The 23,045-nt window shown below is 40.8% G+C and overlaps 1 protein-coding gene and 1 long non-coding RNA gene across 4 annotated transcripts; one reads left to right on the top strand and one right to left on the bottom strand.

Annotated features, from left to right (window-relative positions):
* Window positions 1-720: 720 nt before the first annotated feature.
* Window positions 721-22,200, top strand: LOC116239290 (uncharacterized). 2 transcript variants are annotated; one of them, XR_016461500.1, is made up of 4 exons: window positions 721-819; window positions 16,129-16,256; window positions 20,466-20,619; window positions 22,043-22,200. It is a non-coding gene; the product is annotated as an uncharacterized LOC116239290 (long non-coding RNA). The 2 variants fall into 2 exon arrangements; XR_004169081.2 differs by lacking the exon at window positions 16,129-16,256.
* Window positions 1,889-10,566, bottom strand: CHRNA6 (cholinergic receptor nicotinic alpha 6 subunit). 2 transcript variants are annotated; one of them, XM_031609371.2, is made up of 6 exons: window positions 10,372-10,566; window positions 8,749-8,888; window positions 7,410-7,454; window positions 6,249-6,358; window positions 5,141-6,128; window positions 1,889-2,740 (listed from the first exon to the last, which is right to left on the bottom strand). In XM_031609371.2, the coding sequence occupies exons 1-6, from the start codon at window positions 10,448-10,450 to the stop codon at window positions 2,618-2,620; spliced, it is 1,485 nt and encodes a 494-aa protein (XP_031465231.1). In that variant the 5' UTR covers window positions 10,451-10,566; the 3' UTR covers window positions 1,889-2,617. The 2 variants fall into 2 exon arrangements, with proteins under 2 accessions (XP_031465231.1, XP_031465230.2); XM_031609370.2 differs by lacking the exons at window positions 7,410-7,454; window positions 8,749-8,888; window positions 10,372-10,566 and adding an exon at window positions 6,545-6,822 and having other exon boundaries at window positions 1,898-2,740.
* Window positions 22,201-23,045: the final 845 nt, after the last annotated feature.

Raw genomic sequence — 23,045 nt, 5'->3', positions numbered from 1 at the left:
TTCAAATTCTCTTTCTTTCCCCTTCCATTCTTGCTGATTGATGAGCTAGCACAGCAAAGATCATTTGATAACATATCTTAACTCATTCTACAGTGGGCAAAATGCAAGCTCTTCAGGTGTGTTCCAGGAGTAACATTTCATTAGCAGGTGGATAAAATAAACAATGGTGTACGTTCATACATCTGTCTGATTGTTGCTACACTATTATGCAATATTCAGGCAGACTATAAAAAAAAATTTTCTTCTAGAGAAGAGTGGCTACATACTTGAAGTACATATTCTTGTCGTGCCACTGTTGCCTCTGCCTTATATTTCAGCTCCACTGTCTTTAATATGAGCAGAAAAAAAATAAAAGGCCAATCAGGGATTTCAGAATGATTCTCTTCTGCCGAGAAACCGTGATGTCTGAAATAAAGACTGGTACATGGCACACTCTGAAAACATTGTACTGATACTGCACAGTTAGAGTTAAGACAGCCTATAACAGGGAAAACCTTTTTACTCTTGAAGCTATTGGTTGGAATAGCAATGATGCCCTTTAAAAAGGTATAAAACCAACAGGGACCAAAATAAGCAAAGGGCCTGAGGGTGAACTGTCCACATAGTTTAGAAACCACATTAGGTGCACAACTACCAAGTGTTTCAGGATTAAGCTTGTTACCTGGTTACCCAAGGGAAACTCCAGCCCCAGAGAATCCCTACTGTTACAAAACAGGTTGCACACCCAGGACTGTTCTGACAGGAGCTTCTGCAGAGCTGTCTGGATCAAAGTGCCCACCTTTGCATAGGATTCATGATAATCTGCCTTCTTCTGACATGGTATGTGTAATCTAATTTGGTCCTGATTTTAAAAACAGATAAGATCAGTGCTGCCCATCCAGTTCTATCTGTGATGGGTAGCTGCCCAGGGACAAATGCTTCCCAAGTGGGCTTATAACTGAACCTGAGCAAGAAAGTATTTTCAGAGCAGCCTCTGTGAACTGGGACCACAGTCAGGCTGATGTAAGGAATGTGGTTTGCATGTCCTCCTGGAGCTGACCACGGATTTTAATATTCAGTACTGGGAAGTAAAAGGGAATTTGGTCACAAATATGATGGATAAAATGGTTTTTAAAGATTTTGAGGTATGTAGATCTCAAACGTATATGCTTTACATTTTAATCATGGATGCCTCAGGTCTTTTCTGCTTTTATGTATTGCATCCAGGTTATTCCCCTCTGGTGCCCCTAAGATCATAGAATCACACAGTCATTTAAGGTTGTAAAAGACCTCTAAATCCACCAAGTCCCACCATCAGTGAATCACCACAATGCCCACTAATCACATTCCTCATTGCCACATCCACGTGGTTCTTGAACACCTTCAAGGAAGCTGACTCTACCACCTCGCTGGGCAGCCTGTGCCACTGCAGCACCGCTTTTCTGAGTTTTTCCTAACATCCAACTTGCACCTCCCTTGGTACAGCTTGAGGCCATTCCTTCCCATTCTGTTGCTGTTACTGGGGAGAAGAGGCTGACGCCCTCATTTCCACAGTCTCCTTTCAGAGCAATAAGGTCTTCTCTCAGCCTCCTCTTCTCCAGACTGAACAATTCCAGCTGCCCATAAGACTTGTGCTCCAGAACCCTCACAGCTTTGTTGCCCCTCTCTGGACACACTCCAGGGCCTTAGTGCCTTTTTTTGTAGTGAGAAACCCAAAGCTGAATACAGTACTCAAGGTACAGCCTCACCAGTGCTGTGAACAGAGGGATGATCACTTTCCTGCTCCTTCTGGCTATACTATTTCTGATACAAGCCAGGATCCCATTGGCCTTCTTGGCCATCTGGGCACACTGCTGGCTCATGGTCAACCAGCTATAAAATAATACCCTCAGGTCCTTTTCCGAAAGGCTGCTCCAAACAATGTTAGCAAGACTGTGCACTGCAATGTATGAAGCAGGTTTGTCATTAGTGGGAAGACCGATAGCTTAAGACTGATTGGGCTTCAAGCATAAAACTAAATACATGTGCTGCTGATCTCAGATCCTCATTTGTGTACATGTGTTGTAGAAGATGGGGATTGTATAAACATTACAGAGTCAAGGGATTGGTTTGATTGTACTTTTATTTGGATTTTTGCCTGCCTTGTCCCAAAAGCACAGTAAAGAGTATTGATCCAGACAGGTAGGACTGTGGTACCTCAACTAAGCACCATGCTGAAGTCTAACATTGTACAAGGGGTGAAAGAGGAAATATAAGAGTTGTGATGAGGAAAGAAAAGTACGACTTTTGTTCTCTTAGCACAAATCACTCACAATGGCCCCCTGAACTGAAACCATGGAAGAAACTCAATAATTTCTGCTCGCTACAGTGACTCTTGGTGCAATTGCTACTGAAGATCTAATTGAGAAGACAGACAGGTACTCTATAAATCTCAGCCTCTCTGCCTTAGAAAGACCAAAATTTCATTTCACATTTTCAGTACCTTTCTCATTCTGCCTTGGATTATTGCTTGCTTCCCTTCTCACCTTCCCACTGAGGCTAGATGCTGAGGGACGGTGTAAGAGGAAAGAAACACAGGGGACAGTTCCAAACTGAAAATGGAATACAAACATACGTGGAAAAAAAGCAGTGACTCAAGTTATGTATCTGCTATTAGTGGCTGGACAAATAATCCAGCAGTCCCAAACACACAAAGGATTATAAACACCCAGAGAAATACTCTGTCAATCACCATAGCTACGTATTTCCAATCATCTTCCACCTGTAAGAGAAAAAAAAAAAGGATAGATTACATATAATGTAACATATAATTGTGAGTTAGCATTTAATGGTAAAAAATGTCCCTTCTTTTTTTGAACAAGGAAGAACGTACATCCTGGCAGAAACACTGCCTGTGGTGTTTATAGCTATTGCAGTTTTCAGGTGTCTTAAGAGGGGTCTATTTTCTTAACAGTATTTATAACTTCTGGGTGAGAACATTAAACGTTCTCCTAATCTTCTACTGATTTTTTTTCCTGAGAATTCTAGACGGTTGGCAAAATATGGCTGTGTCTGACAACAGCAAATAGAATGAGATCATGTAATGGGTGTAGGTTGAGGTGATGTGGCAGGCGGCTGAGTCATCACAGCTGCCCATGGCTGGATCCTGCCAAAGGATCTGGTCTGGCTGCCCTCATACGAGACAGCCTACTGCTCTGGCATGATTGGCTGCACTGCCACTCCAGTTAAACTCACTGCCTCCAGTGAAATGGACAGCTGAGCACATGAGCGTTAGAAAAGCAAACATCCCGAGTAAGCAAAGCTGTGCCATGTGCTGAGCAGGCTAGAGTGAATGTAAGTCTCAGAGTTATGCCCTAGAACAACTTTCAATGAAGTCACTGTCCTTTAAACCATGCCTGTGCATGAGGATCACTGCATCAAAGAGCACTCACTCACATAAAACCAGTGAGTGGTAAAGAGTTCCCTGCTTAAGAGTTCTCTCCACTTGTTTTCCTCCTTTCCTTGCTGTAGTTCTTCTGAAAGGACATACAGCATGAACTCTAGCTACAGTTGTGCTTCCACAATTTTCCTAAGTTCTTCCACAATCTCCAGAGATATTCAAGGTCTTTCTGGTTGCTTGTCTCTGTGACCTAATGTAGGGAACCTGATTTAGCAGGGGGTTGGACTGAATGATCTCCAAAGATTCCTTTCAACCCCAACAGATCTGTCATTTTTAAAGGGCTTCTATTCATACGGGATATGTCCATAATAGCATGCACATAGCTCTATACATCTGAACAAAGCAGAAGCCTCTAGAATAATTTTCTCTGTGCTCACTGGAGAAAAAAAAAAAACATGTTATTTCCCCAGAGAAAGTATTTTTCCCACACGAAAAGTCCTGTTTCCAATCCTTGGTGCACTGCGAAAGATGAGATGCAGAGCTGCGGATGCACACACCAGACTAGGAATACAATTGCATGCAGCAGAAGAGGTTTGCAAAATGTGAATCAGCGTGACTGGAAACGAAAGACTTATCATGAGCTGCATAATCAAAGTGGCACATTATTTGAACTGCTTCACACAAAGTCTCCTCTTATTTGGAATGCACTGAAGAAATCAGCTGAATGCAGTAAGGGTATATTTTCTGGTGCTGTGGCACTGAAAACAGGGCTGAAATGCTGGGATGAAGCAAAGCATTAGGGGCATAGTTACTAAGCAGTACTCAAGTTCAATCCCTGCCTTACTCTGTACTGCTGGACTCCTTTCCTTTTCTTTGGTCTTATCCTATGAAGCCTGTCACCAGGCCTTAGCTATATTATTCAAAGTTATGTACTTTGTTTTCAGATGAATTTTCTGCAGGACATTAAAAAAAGGTGGGGGGAAGGGGGAGAAAGGAGGGAAGGAATGAATTTTGGGATTGCATTGAAATTGTATAAATTGGTGCTAGTTTCAACCAAATATTTGGATCAAAAGAATATCTCTCAATAATTATCTTGCAAAATATTAGCTTTTTTTTGATAGAAATACAGTAGCTTTTCATTTTGAAATGGAGTTTGTCTTCTCATAGCGTCTAAAAAGCATCAGCATTTAAAGTTAGAGCAAAAGTAAATGTTTCATTAGGATCAAAACTCTTTTAAAAAAAAATGTCTTGAAGTGTCAGAGAGTTTTAATTCCTTGTGAGGCCTTGGCAAGTGCTTATGTAAGATAATCTTTATTGGAGATGCTTTTAGTTCTGTGTTTACTCCGAAGAATTGGCTCTTGCATTCTTAAGATTCCAATGTACATCATTTTCTATGACAGCAATCCTAGCTAGGATGAAAGATTTATAGCCTCACACAAGCTAATCTATTAGTTCAAATAACAATTCTCTCTCTTTTTTTTTTTTTAAATTAAAAAAAAGTCTTTTTGTATGTGTGTGGGTGTGTGTGATCATATTCATCTGTTGTCTGTTTTTGTTTATCTGCCTCCCCCAAACTCAAAACTTTTATTTCAAAATTGGAAATAATGTCTTGCTGAAGGCACAGTGAGTCAAACCACTGCAAAAATATAAAAAATTGTCAGAAAACACCATAATGAAACACATACTGAAACCCTACATCAAAGTTTTTTACCTTGCTTGCTATTCAACCAAGAAATGCTGCAAGTGTAACCTTGTGCCCACCTTGGTGGCTACCTCCCTTACCTCTTTGGTTTCATTTTGAGACTTCATGTTCTCTGCAATGAACTGAACATTGTTGATGACATCTTTCACTTCTGGGGAGTACTCTGTGTGCTCTGCCATCCATTTCAATGACTGATGACTCAGTCGACTTCTTTTGATTGAGGTGAGTTCGGCTGCTTTATCACAGTAACAACACCGGTGCTCCTTATGTAATTTGTTATCTTTGTGTTTGCTGTGCTTTGCTTTGCCTGAAGTTTTGGCTGATCCTTTCTTGCTCTCTTTGGAGATGTTTTTTTTCTCCTGTTCTAGAGGCCGCTGCATCAACAGAACCTTGGGGAGCAGGCTAAGAAAGACAGTTTTTACCCATTTGGGCATTGTGTGTGTAGTTGGAGTTCTGTAATGTATATTTAGGACAAACACAGTGATGACGATGGAGAGAGTCACAAATATCATTGTGAAGAGCAAATATTCACCCACAAGAGGTATTACTAAAGAGGTAGATGGAATTGTTTCTGTGATCACTAGTAAAAATACAGTCAAAGAAAGCAGCACAGAGATGCAAAGAGTCACCTTCTCACCACAGTCAGATGGCAGGTAAAAAACTAGCACAGTCAGGAATGAGATGAAGAGGCAGGGAATAATCAAATTTATGGTGTAGAACATTGGTAACCTTCGAATATAAAATGAATATGTTATATCTGTGTAGATCTCTTCACAGCAGTTATATTTGATGTCATGTTTGTAGCCAGAAGCATCAACTATTTCCCACTCGCTATTTTCCCAAAATTCATTCATATCTACTTTGGAGCCAATGATCAGAAGATCAATTTTGGCTTTGTCGTAAGTCCATGAGCCAAATTTCAAGGAACAGTTCTGATGATCAAATGGGAAAAAAGTAATATCCATGGGACAGGAGCTTTTAAATATAGCTGGGGGAGTCCAGGTGATCATTCCATCGTAGCGAAGAAGGGCTTTGGTCTTGCCTTCAACCTGAAAATCTCCCACAGCACTAGAAAGACAAAAGAGGCATAGAGAAGAAAATTCTGTGAGAGGAAAATAATGTATTTTATGGATACAGAAAGAAGATATTTTTCAGAGAAAGGGTGAAATGGAGAAGTGTTTATCATACTTATTGTATAGGACAATATCTGGTTTCCAGATTTTATCTGCTGGTACCCGAACAAATTCAATTCCATCATATTCTCTGGGATCCCATCGCAATTTGTAGTCATTCCAAATCTAAGAGAAGAAGGATAGGAAATATAAACATTGTGTTATCAGCAAGTATCTCCCTCATAGATCTTCCTCACAAATGAGAGGTTACGATAGAGACTGGAAAAGAATCATGAGTAGAAGGGGACAGTGATCTGAAAGACATCAAATCACAAGCTGGAGAAACATGCGACATAGGTGGGCATTGCTCACACTGTCTTGCCATCTCTTGCTCTGTGAGGGGCTATGATAACAACAGCTATTAGCTGCTGACATGCAGATCTCTCCTCTGGCTTGCTACCTCAGTGTATAGCAGTGCTACTCTGCACTGCAAGCAAGAAGCATGGTCCTTGCTGCTGCCCTTGTTGGAGTGGGTCCTGAAGGCTAAAGGAGACCAACATCAAAGGAGACAAACATCCTAAAGGATGTGCTTGTGCATAGGACGTGCTTGTGCATAGTGTCAGGTTGGTGTGGCTGGGAAACAGGCTTTACAGGGGCAGTGAATTATGAGCTCATCATTGCTCTCTAGTGACTTATCACTGGGCTACGGTCCAAGTTCTCACAGCCTACTCTGAAGATCCTGGTCTTAAGTACCATAGCTTCTTAAGAAAACTTTGTGTGGATCACAAACAGGGTCTGGAGGAAACTGTTTTGGTGAAAGACAGCTTGTTTCTCTCAGCAGTTAAGATTTTGTAGGAATCTTTGCTTATGTATATGCGCTTACACCATCAGGTGAAGTTGAGGCATATTCTTTTTGATAAGAAATGTTTTCACTGGAACCTTCAGTATGGAGATGACTTAAGATCACAGAGTTGCATATTTAATCACTCTTAAAGGGTACATTCAACTAAATTTACTAGTGATAAACCAGTGATAATGAAAACTCAGAACACAAGAAAGATGGGATATATAACTTCTCAGAAAAAAAAAAGAAGAAGAAATTACTTATTCAAATTTTGCTAATGTAGTGTCTCCTAATTTGTACCTCTAAAACCATATTACAAACCACTTATTATATAGAGCTAACATTCCATCACATTAATGCAAAGTATATGAGAAATGCAATGCAGTCACTTACGTGTCTTAGCCACAAATTGGTTTCCATAATCTGATTGACTTCATCCTAGAAAGAAACACAGACATGCACCTCTTCACTCATATATCATTTATAGTATGCTGAGATGGCCGTAGTCTTATTCTGATAAAAATAGAAACCAGAATTCCACATTAACTGACATCAGCTATTTTCTGTCTGTTGTCAGTGGCACTTGGGTAGATGATAAAGATAACTGGACAGAGCAGGGCTATTTTCAGGGTGGGGGTTACAAGTTGTATACAGACAACAGCAGCTCTACCAAAAAAATTTTAAGGCTCTGCCTTAAAAATCATGCCCCACACATGTGTGGAAGAGAGCTGCACTTGCCAGAGGCCTGAGTGTATGAAGGACAACAAACTTACTGATCAGCTGCTCAGATCAGTGTCAGAGGAATAAGGTTCTACTGGTGTCTACGTGTTTTGTTTGGCTCAGTTTTTAAAGCACTCTATTTACATAGTAAAGTACTGGACGAAATTCAAGGAAAACAACATCTGCAGTATGTTCTTGCATTTCCATGCAAAGTTCTGTAGCAGATGAACTAAACCTGCACTAAGTTAAATCACTGCTGCAACGAAAACTTATTTTTAGAGTCACTTACTGCTGTTGTCAACCAGAAGTGAATCATAAGGGTGCTGCAAAAAGCACAAAAATAAAAGATGGGATCCTGTTCTAAGTAGTCTTCAGTCTAAAAGTGTTTGGAAAGATACAGGTTATAAGTATATATGAACGCAGCCTATCATTTCCAATGAAAATATCTGTGAGAATATTGTAAACATGTGATGTCAAAAATGTTAAAATACTTACAGACCGAAGACTACAGAAAATGCAGAGAATTCTTATCACTGAGTACGTAGGACTAAGCATCAAGATAGTTTTGAAAGCCTTGTTGAGCTCTTGTCCAATGGGCAAGGTAACTAGGCCCTTCCCAAACCCATGACTTGACAAAATCCAAATGGACCCACAGGAGAACTAGGCTGCATGTTACACAACACAAATACAATCCCATGTCCTTGGGGTAGGCAAGCCCTGTGACTGTGAACATTTGGTACTGCTGCTCCAGATGCCAGGGGTTGCTGCCCAGAGCAAAGGGATTTGACATGATAGAGATAGCCAATGAATCTGTACAATCTGAACCACTTGTATGAGGAGTTGAAGTGACCTGGCTGACAGAATGGCAAACATCTCACTGTGTACACATAGGCATAGACACGATAACATCAGCTGTGAGGGCTGTATGTGCAGACATCATGAGTATGTCTGCTGTTGGAACACTTTCTGTGTTTTACAGTCATGCCCAAATCTCTTCTGTAGTCAATCTTACCACATTTGTAAGCTGGGTAATGGCCAATTCAAAATGCACTGTGACAGGATCAGATACATTTTCCACCGGCCTGATGAACTGGTTGTAGTGGGAGAAGAGTTTGTGAAATAGCCGTTCCTCTGACTCGCAGGCTGTGGTGTCTGCATTGGTAAAGATAAATAACAAGTACTTCAGAGGTAAGGAAGAGGGAAAGTAGGTGCTAAATAACATGCTGCTCCAGTCTTTAGTTCTGTGTATCGAGATACAGAAGCTTACTTCTGCTCTGAAGGATGTCTGTTTGTTAAGTTCGGTGAGAAAAAAAATGGAGGCTTTGTAAAAGAGAACAGCTCTTTGGGAACAAGCACATCCGACAGAGCTGGAACTCCCAGTTAGTATGGGACAGATTAGAGAGCCTGGCAGGAAAAAGGCTTAGGGCAGGCCCTGAATTGCCTCACTGCAGACACAATAATTGTGCTCTGAATCCGTTACATACACCCCAAGTCTGATACAGTCATTTTCCTAGTGCTTAAAACAAAAGACTTTGATTTTAAAAGGAAAGATTAAATCACGTGGTTTCTGGCCTGTGATCACACAGATGTCCTGCAGGAAGATGCTTACTCTAAAAAACACTATTTTCATGTTTGGGCCACTCTTTCCTTGGTTGTAAACCTTCTGCATTAACAAAGCATGCTCAGATTCAGAGGATTATCATGATTTAAAGCTGAAACTTTGGTTATTGCTGATTTCATTTGTGAGTGAGTATGCCAGTAGAACTTGTATGATTTGGCATTTTGTTCCATCCTTTTTGCAACTCCTAGAGAAGAGACATGAATGTCTGCAGAATTTGGATGCTTGAATATTGTGTTTTGTGCCACTTAAAAAGGAAATTGCAGTTTCCTTTTCAGATCTCCTTAGAGCCATCCATCAGGCTGTGAGTAGAAGTCCCCTGTTGTGGGAACACGGGTTTCCTGCCATAGTCTCACATCTAAAGCCAATGAGTCTAAAATCATGTTTGGTCTGAATTTTTCCTGCTGGCTTAGTAACAGACTTAAAGTAACAGAAGCAGGGAAATCTTAGGCCTCTCATTTTTATACTCCAGTTGCAGATGCTCATCCTTTTGGTGTTGCTTTAAGACAATGACTTTGTGCTCTGCTAATATAAATGCTGTAACTCAGAAATGTCCTGGTCCTGCAGGCATTCAGAAAAGGTGTAATGACTTAAAAGCAGGAATCCTGCTGAAACTCAGTGAGATGCATGGAAATTACTGCACCAGAAACAGATCACAAACAGCAGTGAATGAAATGCATCGAGTTCCCACTTTTGGAGGTGTGAGCACAGAATGTGCACACCTGCAGTGTGCATTATTAAAGCAGTGGCAAAATTCAAAATTCAAGCATCGAGCAAAATTGTGAGAGCTTCTCTATCATTGTCATTCTTTGCTAGAAACAGTTCCTCAATTAGTTCTCAGAATAAAATGAAGAATTTTAGCTATGAAAACTAATATTGTTGTAGCTCTCTCAAAATACTGTTGAAATCTTACAAGTTTCAAGTTAGGAATAGACAATAGAAGCTTTAAATTGAATTCTAGAATCAGAAACAGAGGCTAGAAAATACTTTACAAGACTAACATCAAAGACAGCCTACCTGTAATTAAGAATGTGAGCATGAATGCCCACGCACCAAAAGCAGGGAGACACCAACATAGCCGCCTCTTGGGATGCATCGCCAGAAGCAGAACAGACCTTTTGAGAAGAGAGGTTTGAGGTAAGCCAGGAACTGAAAGCAAGAAGACACTGGAGCCCCTTGGTAAAAGAGGTACAAAGATGGACTTCAGTTTTGCATTTGCAGCAAACTCTGCAGCCTGCTAAGCAGAGCAAAGCCTGGCAGAGTTGCTTCCACAGTCACCAGAAGAGAAGAGCTTATGCTGTGCGGAGAGATGGGAGCGGGAGCATCCTATCAGGTGACTTTCACATTTCCAGGCACCCGCACCCTTGCCTCTGGGGGAATGTGTGAGAGTGCAGGAGGAGGAAAGGCAAGAGGCAGGGTGGCCGTGGCTGTGGAGTGGGGGAGGAATTCTCCTGGCTTTCCACGTGCTGGGTAAAGCACGCTTACTCAAAAGCATCTGTTTTAACTATTGCTTGGTCCTCACCAGATTGAGTCTGTCAAAATATTCAGGGATGAAACAACTTCACTTTTCTTGCCAAAGATTGATTCTGCAGCAGGAGGAATGGATATATGCATCTAACAGAAAAGATATCTGAGCCCTGAAATAGGAAAAGCATCATGCGCTGGAATTGCTTGACAGTATTCCAGGCAAATAAATACAAAGGCAAATAGATTTATTGTGGGCATCTGATGGGAACAACCAAGTGTGCTGAATTCTCTCCTGACAGACAAGCCAGCTCACAAAATCCATTTTCCTATGATTTTTTTGTGTCTGTGAGCATGTGCTCAGACAGAGAATCTCCTTTATGTGTGCTCAGTACAGCATAAACACATCTAAGCAAAGGGATGAGTGCTTCGACCAAAACAGAGCTGCTCCTAATTTCCCATCATTACATTGTTTTATAAGCATGGGAATAAAAGAAAAGCCATGAAAGGAAAAAAAGATGCCCTTTTTGTTGCACAACACAGAGGCAATGCTGCAGCTTGGGAGGTGAAATCAAAATACCTTCTATCCAAGTCGTTAAAATACGAGTAGAAGGGAATAGGTCTGCATGGAAGAAAGAGACTTAAGAATGAGTTGTCTGAATAGAACTGATACTGGAAGTGAACAAATTTGCCCATGGCAAATTTTGAGGGATGAAAAGACAGTCTTGGAGGTTACTAGCAGAAAACCTACTCCTAAGTGTACTGGATCCAGTTTGGTGCTGCTGCTGCTGGAGCTAAGTTTGAGCTGAGATTTCCCTCAGGAGAAAACTGACAAAGTAAGGAGAATCACACCGTAAGAACATTTTGGTGCCGGGAACTAGCCTGACCTCTCAAAAGCAGGAGCAAACTAAATGCGATTTTAAGATAAGGAGGTGCAGTGAGGCACGGCTATGAAGCATCTCCAAGCTGAAGTTAGATATGAATTCTTCTGTGAAGTAGTTAAAGATGAAAGTAAGGGTTTCAGCATAGAGATTTTATCCTGCACATTTTCATTTTTTCAACACTCTCTGAGAAAATAAAAAGTGGAAACAACAGGAAATTGTTTTGCTTTGTGTCTGATTTTTCCAAGTTGGAATGTTTGCTAGAGTGATGCTAACAGCCTAGGTCTATAACCTTGCTATTCCTCTACACAATCCAGAGAAGCTCATGTTTCCTTTTTGAATTTATGCTGCCCATGGTGCATTGTATTTCACAGAATTATGCAACCACAATGCATCAGAGGATACCTGCTACTGGATTGGAATGCTTTATGGCATACACCCTCCAGTTCAAGTAGAAGAAGAAGAACAGTAACACATTTAAAGTCAGTGTGAAAACAAATTGACTCCAAATTCAATTTTTGTTCTTCCAAGAAACAGACTGGCCAAGGAATTGGTTGTCAGAAGTAAACACATCTACAAACATGTATCTGGGTTAAATGGGCATCCATAGCTTGCCTGGGTAGCCTGTGCCAGGCCTCACTACCCCCTGTGTAAAGAATTTCCTCCTGGCATCTAACCTTACACTCCATATATATATATATATATATATATATATATATATATATATATATATATAATTAGTTTCAAGCCGTTCTCCCTTGCCCTATCACTTCTTGTCTAGGTAAGAAATCAGTGTCCCTCCTCTTACAAGCTCCCTTTAGGTACTAGAAAGCCACAGAGTTCTCCCTGGAGCCTTCTCCATGCTGAACAAGCCCAGCTCCCTCAACTTGTCTTCATAGGGGAGGTGCTCCAGCCCTCTGAGCATCTTTGTAGCCTCCTCTGGACCCTCTCCAACAGCTCCACATCTTTCTTGTGCTGGGGGCCCCAGGCCTGGATGCAGTTCTGCAGATGAGGCCCCAAATGGCAGAGCAGAGGGGTACAATCTCCTCTGTCTCCCTGCTGCCATCCCTCTGCTGATGCAGCCCAAGATACCACTGGTGTTCTGGGCTGCAAGCACACGCTGCTGGATAATAACCAGCTTTTGCCTACTCTGCTTCCCTACTCCCCTATCTTCCCCCTTTTTGTTACTGTTACTTGTTCTTCTCTTTTTTTCTCCTCTACAAGCATGAAGCCTGACACAACCTCTGTCTTTCTAGTTCTCTCTTCTTTCCCTCTGTATTGCTAATATCTGATATTGTTCTCTCTCTCTGTGTACTCCCTCTCATTAAGGTTTTGTTCTCCGAAGCCCACTTTACCTTCCCTTGTGCCTCACCACTGAAATGTGTAGCCCTGAGCACAAGCATGTGTTTGTTTCCACAGATGCCTAAGTAACCTCCCTCATGTTCAAATGGAGACAAGAACTCAGACAGCTCTTAATATATTATGCTGTGCATGCACATGACTGTCACCTCTATCCCTGTAAAACTGGACATATCTTCTCCAAGTGATTCACCTGGAATCCAGCTGGAGACACTAGCCTGCCAACCTCTCAGATTCCTCAGAGATCTGGTATAACCTCCTACAGCTGAGACATTACTAACAGCAAAATGTTATTACTCTCTTAATTCTTCTTCTGTGCAATGAAGGAACAGCTCTTTTGAGGGTGCTGAAGGACTAAGTATTGTATTACTATACTGCACAGACCTGCTTCGTCAGTGAGGATTATAGCTTCATCAAGGCAGGAGGTTGTTATTGATCTCTGTTGGTACCATGCTGAATGTAGTTAGGATCCCATGTTTTGTTTGACTCTTGCACTCAGCATTCAGTACAAATTACTGGTGATCTTGCATTGTAAAACAGTTTTCAGAAGAATATTAAGAACACAGTTTTGCTGCATCTCTGGCAGATGCTTAACCACCACAGAAGCACTTTCAGGTCGTCACCCTTTGTTCAAATGTGAGTACAGCATGTTTTGAAAGGTCTCACATGGAGCAGTGCACAGAGATAGTTTTCCTGCACTACCTGCAGCAAAGCCATGTGCAAACCCTGGGCTGTGCCTCTGTCCTATTCTGGGATCTTAGATGCCATCAGTGTTTGTTTGCTCCCTGATCCATTAGTCACTGGCTGGAGGCCAGGAGGAGCAGGAGATATGGAGCATGAAAGTGGATGGAACTCAGGGGGCCACTGCATGCAGACGCAGTGCCCCATGCTCTAAGATGATTTACATGAAGGCATTCTGGGGAGTGAGGTTTTAAGTGATAGGTGGGAAGAGGCTGTGAAGCCTGCATCAACCACAGCTTTAGCAAAAACTGAGCACAGAATTTCTTCAGTCCAGTAGTATACCCTATGGTACAGTCCCTTCTTCCTTGTTCTTCTGTTTTAAAGGAATAAAACCATGACAATCTGATAGTGAGGCAGTTGTTACATGCTGAATAACAGAGTACATTAAGGAAGATGCCAATTGAGGTGATGCAGTACCCAGAGTGTGAGACAAAGATCCATCTTTTTAAAGTTAGAACATATTTTTAAAGTAAAAACATCTCTGATGGCAACATCCTTGATGCACCTTACACTGTATATGTGAGTCAAATAGAATCACTCTTTTCAGCTTCCGTGACCTTCAGTTGAACAACTCTTCTTGTAATTTGATAGATACTTCTTATAGGCTGATAAAACCTCAGTTCTAAAGATCAGTTCTAAAGAAAATAAAACTCAAATCAGTAATCTCTATCTGGCTTTTCTACTACTCTTACTAAGGCAAAAAGTCCTGGGAATGTGTTTCAATATGCAAAATTTGTAATTCCACACTTTATATACAGCAATATAAATACCTTTCTTTTGTGCAAACATACTTTAACATTTGCTACAGGTCTTTAATACCAAAAAGGAAATCAAGACATATTTTGAAGCAGCTCTGAAAGGATATAGCAGATAAACCAGTAGACAATTATTTATTTATGTACTTTGTTATGATAACATCAATAATGTAAAGCAACTTAATCCTATACTGATATTTGTAATGTCTCCAGGAGTGTTAACATAGCCAACATTTTAATTCTAAGACATAAGTAAAAACAAGCAGAAGTGTAAAAGGAATCACTGAAAGGGATGCTGTGGCATCCTGTCCTGAAATGATGGATTGTTGGATTCAGTGAACACAGAGGATCTTCCTAATGTCCTGTTTCAGTACTGCGGATAATGGGTAAAGCAGACATACTGTTGGGAAAATATACCAGCAATGAGTATGATGACTAGAAAGAATAGGTGTTTTGAAATGAAAGATAAATGGTCAGATTGAGCAGAAGAGAGAATGGAATATGAGTGAAGTAAAGAATACCCGAAGGCCTGAATTTCTGTAGCTTAGAAAGGGTGAAGGGAAATTACATTATTAAAGAGCTCAGTGCCACAGAGAATGTTGCATGGAAATGTAGAAATGTGTTTTGTAGGTGTCCCTGTAAAACAGATAGTGTGAGATAACTCAGTTTTATATGTGTCAAGCTGGTTTTCCTTCTTATCCATATTTCTTTTCTTGAAAGAATGAGCTGAAGAGTAAGATGTTCAAAATGACAATGCAGAAGCAGAGTTTTAGACCTTACAAATTCATTAAATAATACAGCATTACATGGAGCAGGTTGCTCATGCACCATGTGCGTTGAGCTGCTTCCCTTCCTTTGCAGTAGGAAAAAGATCACATACTTGGACAAGCAGAAGAGATGTAAAGAGATGTATCTCCTGAAAACTTCCTGCCTATCATGTACAGCAGCAAGAATAAATGCTTGGCTACATGGCAATAAGCACTGAATCCCCTCATGCCTTATTAAGCAGATTTCTCCTTAGATAGAAACCTCAGAAATGCACCACACAGACCAGGTGTCTTGACATTCCTCAGTAACTGATTTTCTGTAACAAGAAGAGGGAAAAGCTTTTGTCAGATCTGATACCTGAGTAATAATGTCCATCTTGCTGATGTTGGAGGAGAACATTAATGATGTACTGTGCAATGAAAGTGTAACTCATCTCTTGCACAGTCAAAACGATTAAAAAAAAAAAAAGCTGAAGGAAAATTTAAAAAAAATTATAAACTTCACTCTTTCATCTTTGGTAAAACAAGACAAGAGCTGGGAACGTTGAGTAATCCTGCACATTCCAATCCCTGTGCCATATTCTTATTGCCCTGTGTGTTTTCAAGAAAGTTTCTTGTTCAAGATGATCTCCATGTGGGTATTTTTTACCCCTTCCGGTTGGTAAATATTAATGGCATTTTTTTAACCTTGTTTATTCCCTTGCTGCTCCTAAAGACCATACTCTTACTCTGGAATAATAAAAATAGTAAAAATACTTCTTTTCTGAGAGAATCTAACATTTGCCTTTCAACCGATATTCTCAACAGGTCACCAAAAGTTTCTGATGATTCTTAAAGCCAGGGGGTGGTGAAGATGCAGTCCTATAATTACTGGAGTAGTTGAAGATTTCATTGTCAAAATGAATGTCAACAATTATCAAATAGTAATCCACAAGGTATTATTTTCTTCACGATAAGACATATACACAACCATAATTTCACTTGAAACGAGGCACTGTTTTGCACCAGATTTCACTGGAAAATGGTCACCAGGAGCCCTTCTGCCAAAAAACAAGCACACAGAATCTTGAGAAATTGCAGACTAAAACGAATGATGTGAAGAAGTCAGAATTTATTCCGACAGGTCTCAGTAGTCCTGTTGAAATTCTATGTGGACACAAGAAATTGGTAGACATTCTTCTTTAGACTTGAGGCAAATCTTTCAAGTGTGCAAGTTTAGAGCAGCAGGGACTAATGGCATACAAGGATGCATTCTAAAGATGCTTGGACTTCTCACCAGTTGAACGTTTTGTCAGAATTCTTCTCAGGGAATATTTCTCTCCAGAGAGGAAACCACTGCAATGTCTGGTAATTTCTCTCCTGTTTGAAAAAGAAAATTATTCTCTCTCTTCTAAAACTGACTCCTCCCTGAGTTATTGTTACAGAGCTCGTACTCAGATTGTGCCAATATCTCTCAGCGGTGTTGTTTTGAATGGCTCAGAGCCATTTTTCTGAGCCATTTCTCTGGTCTGTCAGAAAAGCATGAGCATTTTCACAAGATACATTAATTTCACACAACATTAATTACAGAACCAAAACCAATATACAAAAGAAAAACTCAAATTGATGAAAATAAATATTCACCCAAACCTAAACTCTGACAGGGCTGATGATGCGGAGGAGTGTTCTGTGACTGCAGTGACATACAGCAGCCTCAGGAGAGCAAGCTGCATAGTGACATCTCCCATGAAATCTCACCACGACACATCTACTTCATAAAATGTTTCAATTTTGGGTTGATTTATATGAAAAGCAGAGAGAGGACTTTATTTACTCTCAGAAAATAGTACCATCTCTCTGCAAACAGAACCATGTAACCCAAAATTCAGACTTCAGCTGAAATTATTTTCAATCCATTTTAGTAATTACTTAATTGCTGGCTCTCAGAGTGCACTGAGAAAGACAGCTGTGGAACTGGTGGGATATAAATGTGCAGAGGGGCAAAGAACAAAGACATTGCAATATAACTGACCAAAGCTCCAGTGCTCCTGAAACATGTTGTTACCTTGAGAGGTCTGAGTTATATCATTTTTTAACCTCCTAGCAACAGCTTATGTTTGTATGTGGAGCGGAAGCACTTCCACGGTGCCAAAGGAGACCAGCTGCCCATTCCCCTTTAAGTGGATGACAAATCAACAACAGAATCTTCTAGCAAAGCAAGAAAAACAAAATCTACCTTCTGTTATATGAAAAGCAATCCCTTTAAGGAACCAATAACTCTGCCACAAAAGGCACAAATCAGTGCTTTCAGGCGAGATCTTGTTTTTATTAGGTTGGTGGACTTGTCCATCTCCCCTGTGGACATCTTTGTATTTGTAAGAGAAGCATGAAGATCATCAGCAAAGTTCACTTTCTTCTTTATGTTGCAGTGTTTTATTTTTGTTAAATGCCAGTCTGACAGGCACAAAGATGTGTATACTTCTTTTATTGCATGGTTTTGTGAATGCTATGAGTTCAGACATTTCGAGGACAAGCAGAGCCATCAATACCTCTTGTGCCTCTGGCCAAGAAGTGTAAGGAGAAAACCTGATGTCATTATGGTCAAAAATCTTCTTCTCTGTTGTTTTTTAAAGGAGCATTTGGAAAGGAAAAAATGAGAATAACAGCAATGTTGTAGTGAGCGCTGTGATTGAGAGAGGAAATGAAAAAAAAAAAGCAAAACATCTGCCATTATTAATTAAGAAAGATGATATGTTAAGGGGACAGGCTTTGAGTTCTGTGCATACATGTGAGATTTGACAGTGAGGAATGTTTGGCATGTCACAGCCTTTGCAGTGTTGCCTTAGGTTTTGTAAGCAGAGCTGAGAGATTACTACACTTGTTTTAGGCAAAAGCAGATAAACTAGTTAGTGGAGGATTAACTCCATCCAACTCTAGCTAACTATGAACTAGGTGACTAGTTCAAAGATTTTTCTGTCATTAGTGAAGGAAGATGGAGTTCTCTAAGCTCGCTCTTTGAAGTCCACATTCTGGATGGCTTCAGTAACATCAGACAGCTTCCGCACATTTTCCTTTCTTTTTCCATTTGGGAATGGAAAATAGGAGAATAATGCTTTGACTACGTCCAGTTAGACTTTGTTTGCTGTATGCATGTATTCCCCTAAAATCTGCCATATAGACAGTAACAAGGAAAATGTTCAAACTGGTTACAATTAAGGCAGAATTACAAAGATGATGGGAAGAATTGTATTATTTTCAGGGATAAAACAGTAGGTGACAGAAGTGAGCAAAAACATGACAATTTCTCTGCAGGCCTCTAGAGTATGTGCAGCAGGTCATATGTTAGCTTTCTGTTCCACACTGAGGCATTATAATATTGTTCATATATCACACTTGAGCTCATGGCTCATCTATATGAATAATCAGCCTACATTAACTGCACAGGGAAGAATGTAAATGAAGAATCACTCTGAAGGCTGCAAAACACCTGTTGAGCTAGAATGTACAGGATGGGGCAAGCAGAGTTTAACCATCATCTAGATATAGATACAGCTGTTTTGAAACAAAAGTGGTGAAAAAGGTAAACATAAATTGCCAGGATGCTCCCTTGACTTCAGGGGTGAAAATTCAGCAGGAAATTTCCAGAGTCACAAATGCAACAAGTTGGTGCCAGGGCAAGAGTCAGCAGCAAGATGAGCATCAGTGCCTGTCTAACATACAATGCCACTGAGATGCAGCTTGACAGGGGAAAACAGTGAAATTCTCTGCGTAGACCAGTGAGGAGCCAGCAGCAATGACAGCTAGCATTTGTTGCAACTAAAATGCAACTGGGCAAGCCACAGGACATCCTAAACTAAGCTAGCTAGAAGACTTGCAATTCAGAGAAGGTCAAAACCACCTGTATGGTAAGCAGAATTTTTTGAAGTAATTTCCCTTAAAAAAAAAATAATAATAATTTTGGGAGGGTACAGCAGCTTTGTGGAAAAGAAACTGGAGATCCCTGTGGACATCAGGTTGAGCAAGAGCTAGCAATGTGCCCTTGCCACAAAGAAGTCTAATGGCATCCAGGGCTCCATCAGGGAAAGTATCACTAGCGGATTGATGGAGGTGATTGTTCCCATGTCCTCACTAATGAGGCCACATCTGGATTGCTGTATTCAAGTCTGGGCTCCCCAGTGCAAGAGAGACATGTACATACATACATGAGACATGGATAGAGTCCATCTAAGGGTCATTAGAAAGACAAAGGGACTGGAGTACTTCTTCTATGGGGAAAGACTGAGAGAGGTGAGACTGTCAAGCCTGAAGGAGGCTCAGGGGATCTCAACAAACTCGAAACATGGGCCTGTGTGAGCCTAATGAGGCTCAACATAACAAAGTGCAAGGTTTTGCATTCACATCAGAGTAATCCCAGATACAAATACAAACAGGGAGATACTTATTGAGAACAGCCTTGCTGAGAAGAACAAGGGGTCCTGGTGGATGAAAAACTTAACATGAGTCAGCAGTGTGCTCTTGCAGCTTGGAAGGCCAATGGTATCCCAGGCTTTATCAGAAGAGGGGTGACAGCAGGTACAGGGAGATAATTGTCCCTCTCTACTCTGCCCTCATGAGGCCCCATTTGAAGTACTGCATCTAGGTCTGGGTGCCCCAGTAGAGGAAAAATGCACAGCTGTTGGAGAGGGTCCAGAGAAGGGCCACGAAGATGGTTAGATGGCTGGAGCATCTCCCCTACAAAGACAGGCTGAGGGAGCTGGGCTTGTTCATCCTGGAGAAGAGAAGGCTGAGAGGAGACTTCATTGCAGCCTTCCAGTATTTAAAAGGGGATTATAAAAAGAGGGGAATCAACTTTTTACGTGGGTAGACGACAGGAGAAGAAGAAACAGTTTTAAGCTCAAGGAGAGAAGATTTATTCTGGATGTCAGAAGGAAGTTCTTTACTATGAGAGTGGTGAGGTGCTGGAACAGGCTGCCCAGAGAGGCTGTGGATGCCCCATCCCTGGAAGTATTCAAGGCCAGGTTGGATGGGACCCTGGGCAGCCTGGTCCAGCATTAGATATGGGGGTTCGTAGCCCTACCTGTGGCAGGGGAGTTGGAGTTTGATTATCATTGGGTCCCTTCTAACCCAAGCCATTCTGTGATTCTGTGATTCTATGATCTCATCAGGTCTATAATAGCTGAAGGGAGTATGGGACTATGCAAAGAAGACAGAGCCAGGCTCTTTTCAGTGGTGCCCAACTCTGGGACAGGAGGAAATGGGCTCAAACTGGAAGACAGGATGTTCCCTTTGAACATCAGGAAGCACTTCTCTGCTGTGAAGGTACTGGAACACTGCTGCAGGAATTTCATGATTTTTTTTAAATCTTTTTTTTTTTTTTTTTTTTTTTTTTTTTTTGAGAGAGAGAGAGAGAGAGAAAGAGAGAGATACAGTTCCTTGAAAATAAGTACTTGGTTAACTTCAGCACATCCATTCCAACACTACACAAATGGGAAAACCATGCCCTGAGAAATTTTCCCACGAATTACCTAATAACAAGTGTAGTCTACACCTTTATCACTGGACTAACAACCCTAAGGGCAAGGGTAGCAACAACATTTCAAGCAACAGAATAGCATAGTGCACAAGTTCATTTTGTTTTAGCCTGGATACCACTATGAACACATAGTTTTCAGAACTTGTTTCTCTCATTCAGAATCAGGCTAAGGATGAATACAAGTCTTAGGTGCAAAACACAAGTTCTTTCCACATGCATGCATTCTGTGCTTTAGCAGGCTCCTCCTGCCAATACTGAATTTTCTATGGAATCAAGGACAGCTGGTAGGGGGCTCATGCCCTGAAACTGGTCATTAATCTTTAGAAGAAGGGTAGACTACCTTGGGAAGTTGTATAAAGTACTGGCCCAGGTATGAGTATCCCAAACAATTATTTGGAAAGGCAGTGAAGTGGAGAGGATGCTGCAAATGCCCTGGAGGCATTCAAGGCTAGGCTGAACATTGTTCTGGGCAGCCTGATTTAGTGGTTGCCAACCCTGCACATAGCAGGGGAATTGAAACTCAATGATCATTATTGTGCTTTTCAACCCAGGCCATTCTATGATTCAAATTGTTACCATTAATTTATCATCTGATTTATAAGTGGTTGTTATAAACCCGGGCCTAAGGACTAAGGACTGTACGCAAGCAGCTGACAGACCTCTGAAGAAGACAAAGAAGGGGCACAGCAGTTTCACAAACAGCTAGAGATTGTTCTGTGTAACAGCCCTGGAGGAGAGAGAGCACAGATAATTTTCTGTTTTGAAAGCAGCATGCCTGCAGAACTACCCAGTGGCTGAAATTTATGATGTCTTCCGTCCTCTCCTGCTCCTTACCACCAGATGCTGCCCAGACACTCAGAGGATGCAAGAATGCTTCTAACCACTTTCCATAGAGCACTGTCCAGCCCAACTAGGACAGCACTGGTCTTTGTCATCCCCTATTCATTTTCAGAATAGAAGTGATGGTCAGTGCTGCTACTCACAGAGAAGATCTGATGAACTCAGACATTGAAATACTTCAAGTCCTGCAATGCTGAAATGTCTCTAAAGTGTAGCTATTCCTTTAACGCATTAGTTTTAAGCCTTGCAAAATAAAGTAAAACAAATTAATAAATCATTAGGTAAAATGTTTGCAGTGGATCTTCTAAGCTCTATTCCTTTAGTTTCTAAGTATGACTTAAGGGCCTGTTACTCTGCTTTGTTCTGCAGTCCACGATTAAAATAGAAGAGCTGTGAAGCTGCAGGGAAGATACTGATGGACAGCTCTGCAAATTGTTCCAGTTGAACCATAAAACTGTCAAAAAAATGATACATGTTACTTGTGATGGCCCTATGCCTCCCAGAAATAAAGTGGATTCCTAATGGAAGACTTTGGTAAGGAATTAAATATTAATTAGGGCTTATACAAGATAGATATAAAAAGGATTAGTGATAAACTGTAAGTTTGCTGTGAGAACAGTAGAACACAAGCCAAAGCACCTACTTTTGAACTTCAGTGTCTCGACTGATTACAAGCAATATAGACCTACAGATGAGAGAAGGTCGTAGAATAGAAGAAAACTTCTTTATTCCTTGTTTTGAAAGAGATAGTGGCACAATGCCCTCAGTTCCCTTTAACTGGCTTCAGAATCGTGGTGCTAAGTGAGTACTTATATTCTCAATTATTGAAATGGTTCCCAACTGGAACAGCTTCTGATGGGTTGCCTCATGAGCTCATGTTATGGTCATAGGATGTCTGATATGGAAATTAAGGCTATGCGTAGTGTCGAAGTGGCAAATCATTCTGTAATGGAAGTGTTGTTTAATTGAGTATAGTTGTGTTGACTTGTTTAGACAAAATGAGCCAATGAAAGTTTTTCAAAGGACTCAAACAGCAGTCATTTTGATTTCTCTGGAGAATTTTGTGATTTGTTATTCCTGTTGCCTCTGCATCTCTGCAGAACACACAAAATGTCAGTTACATTACATGTTCTGTGGAACAAAGAAATGGAAATGTGAAAATGCCTTTTGTCTTTCCGTTTTTGTGGCTGGTTTACAAATCTGTAGTATTTTGACTGGCATCTAACTTGAACTTAATGCTTAAACTATAAACCATAATAAACATTAATGCTGTCAGCCCAGATGTTGACAACGTTCATTTTAATTCACAAAAGAATTTGTTGGATTCTGCTCAACTGACATTGTGACCCATCAAGAACAGATAAATGAATAA

The sequence above is a fragment of the Phasianus colchicus genome, chromosome Z, assembly GCF_987193195.1.
Source record: "Phasianus colchicus chromosome Z, bPhaCol1.hap1.1, whole genome shotgun sequence".
Classification (NCBI taxonomy): domain Eukaryota; kingdom Metazoa; phylum Chordata; class Aves; order Galliformes; family Phasianidae; genus Phasianus; species Phasianus colchicus.
Note: the sequence above shows the minus strand (reverse complement) of the source record. Positions and strands in the feature narration are given on the sequence as shown.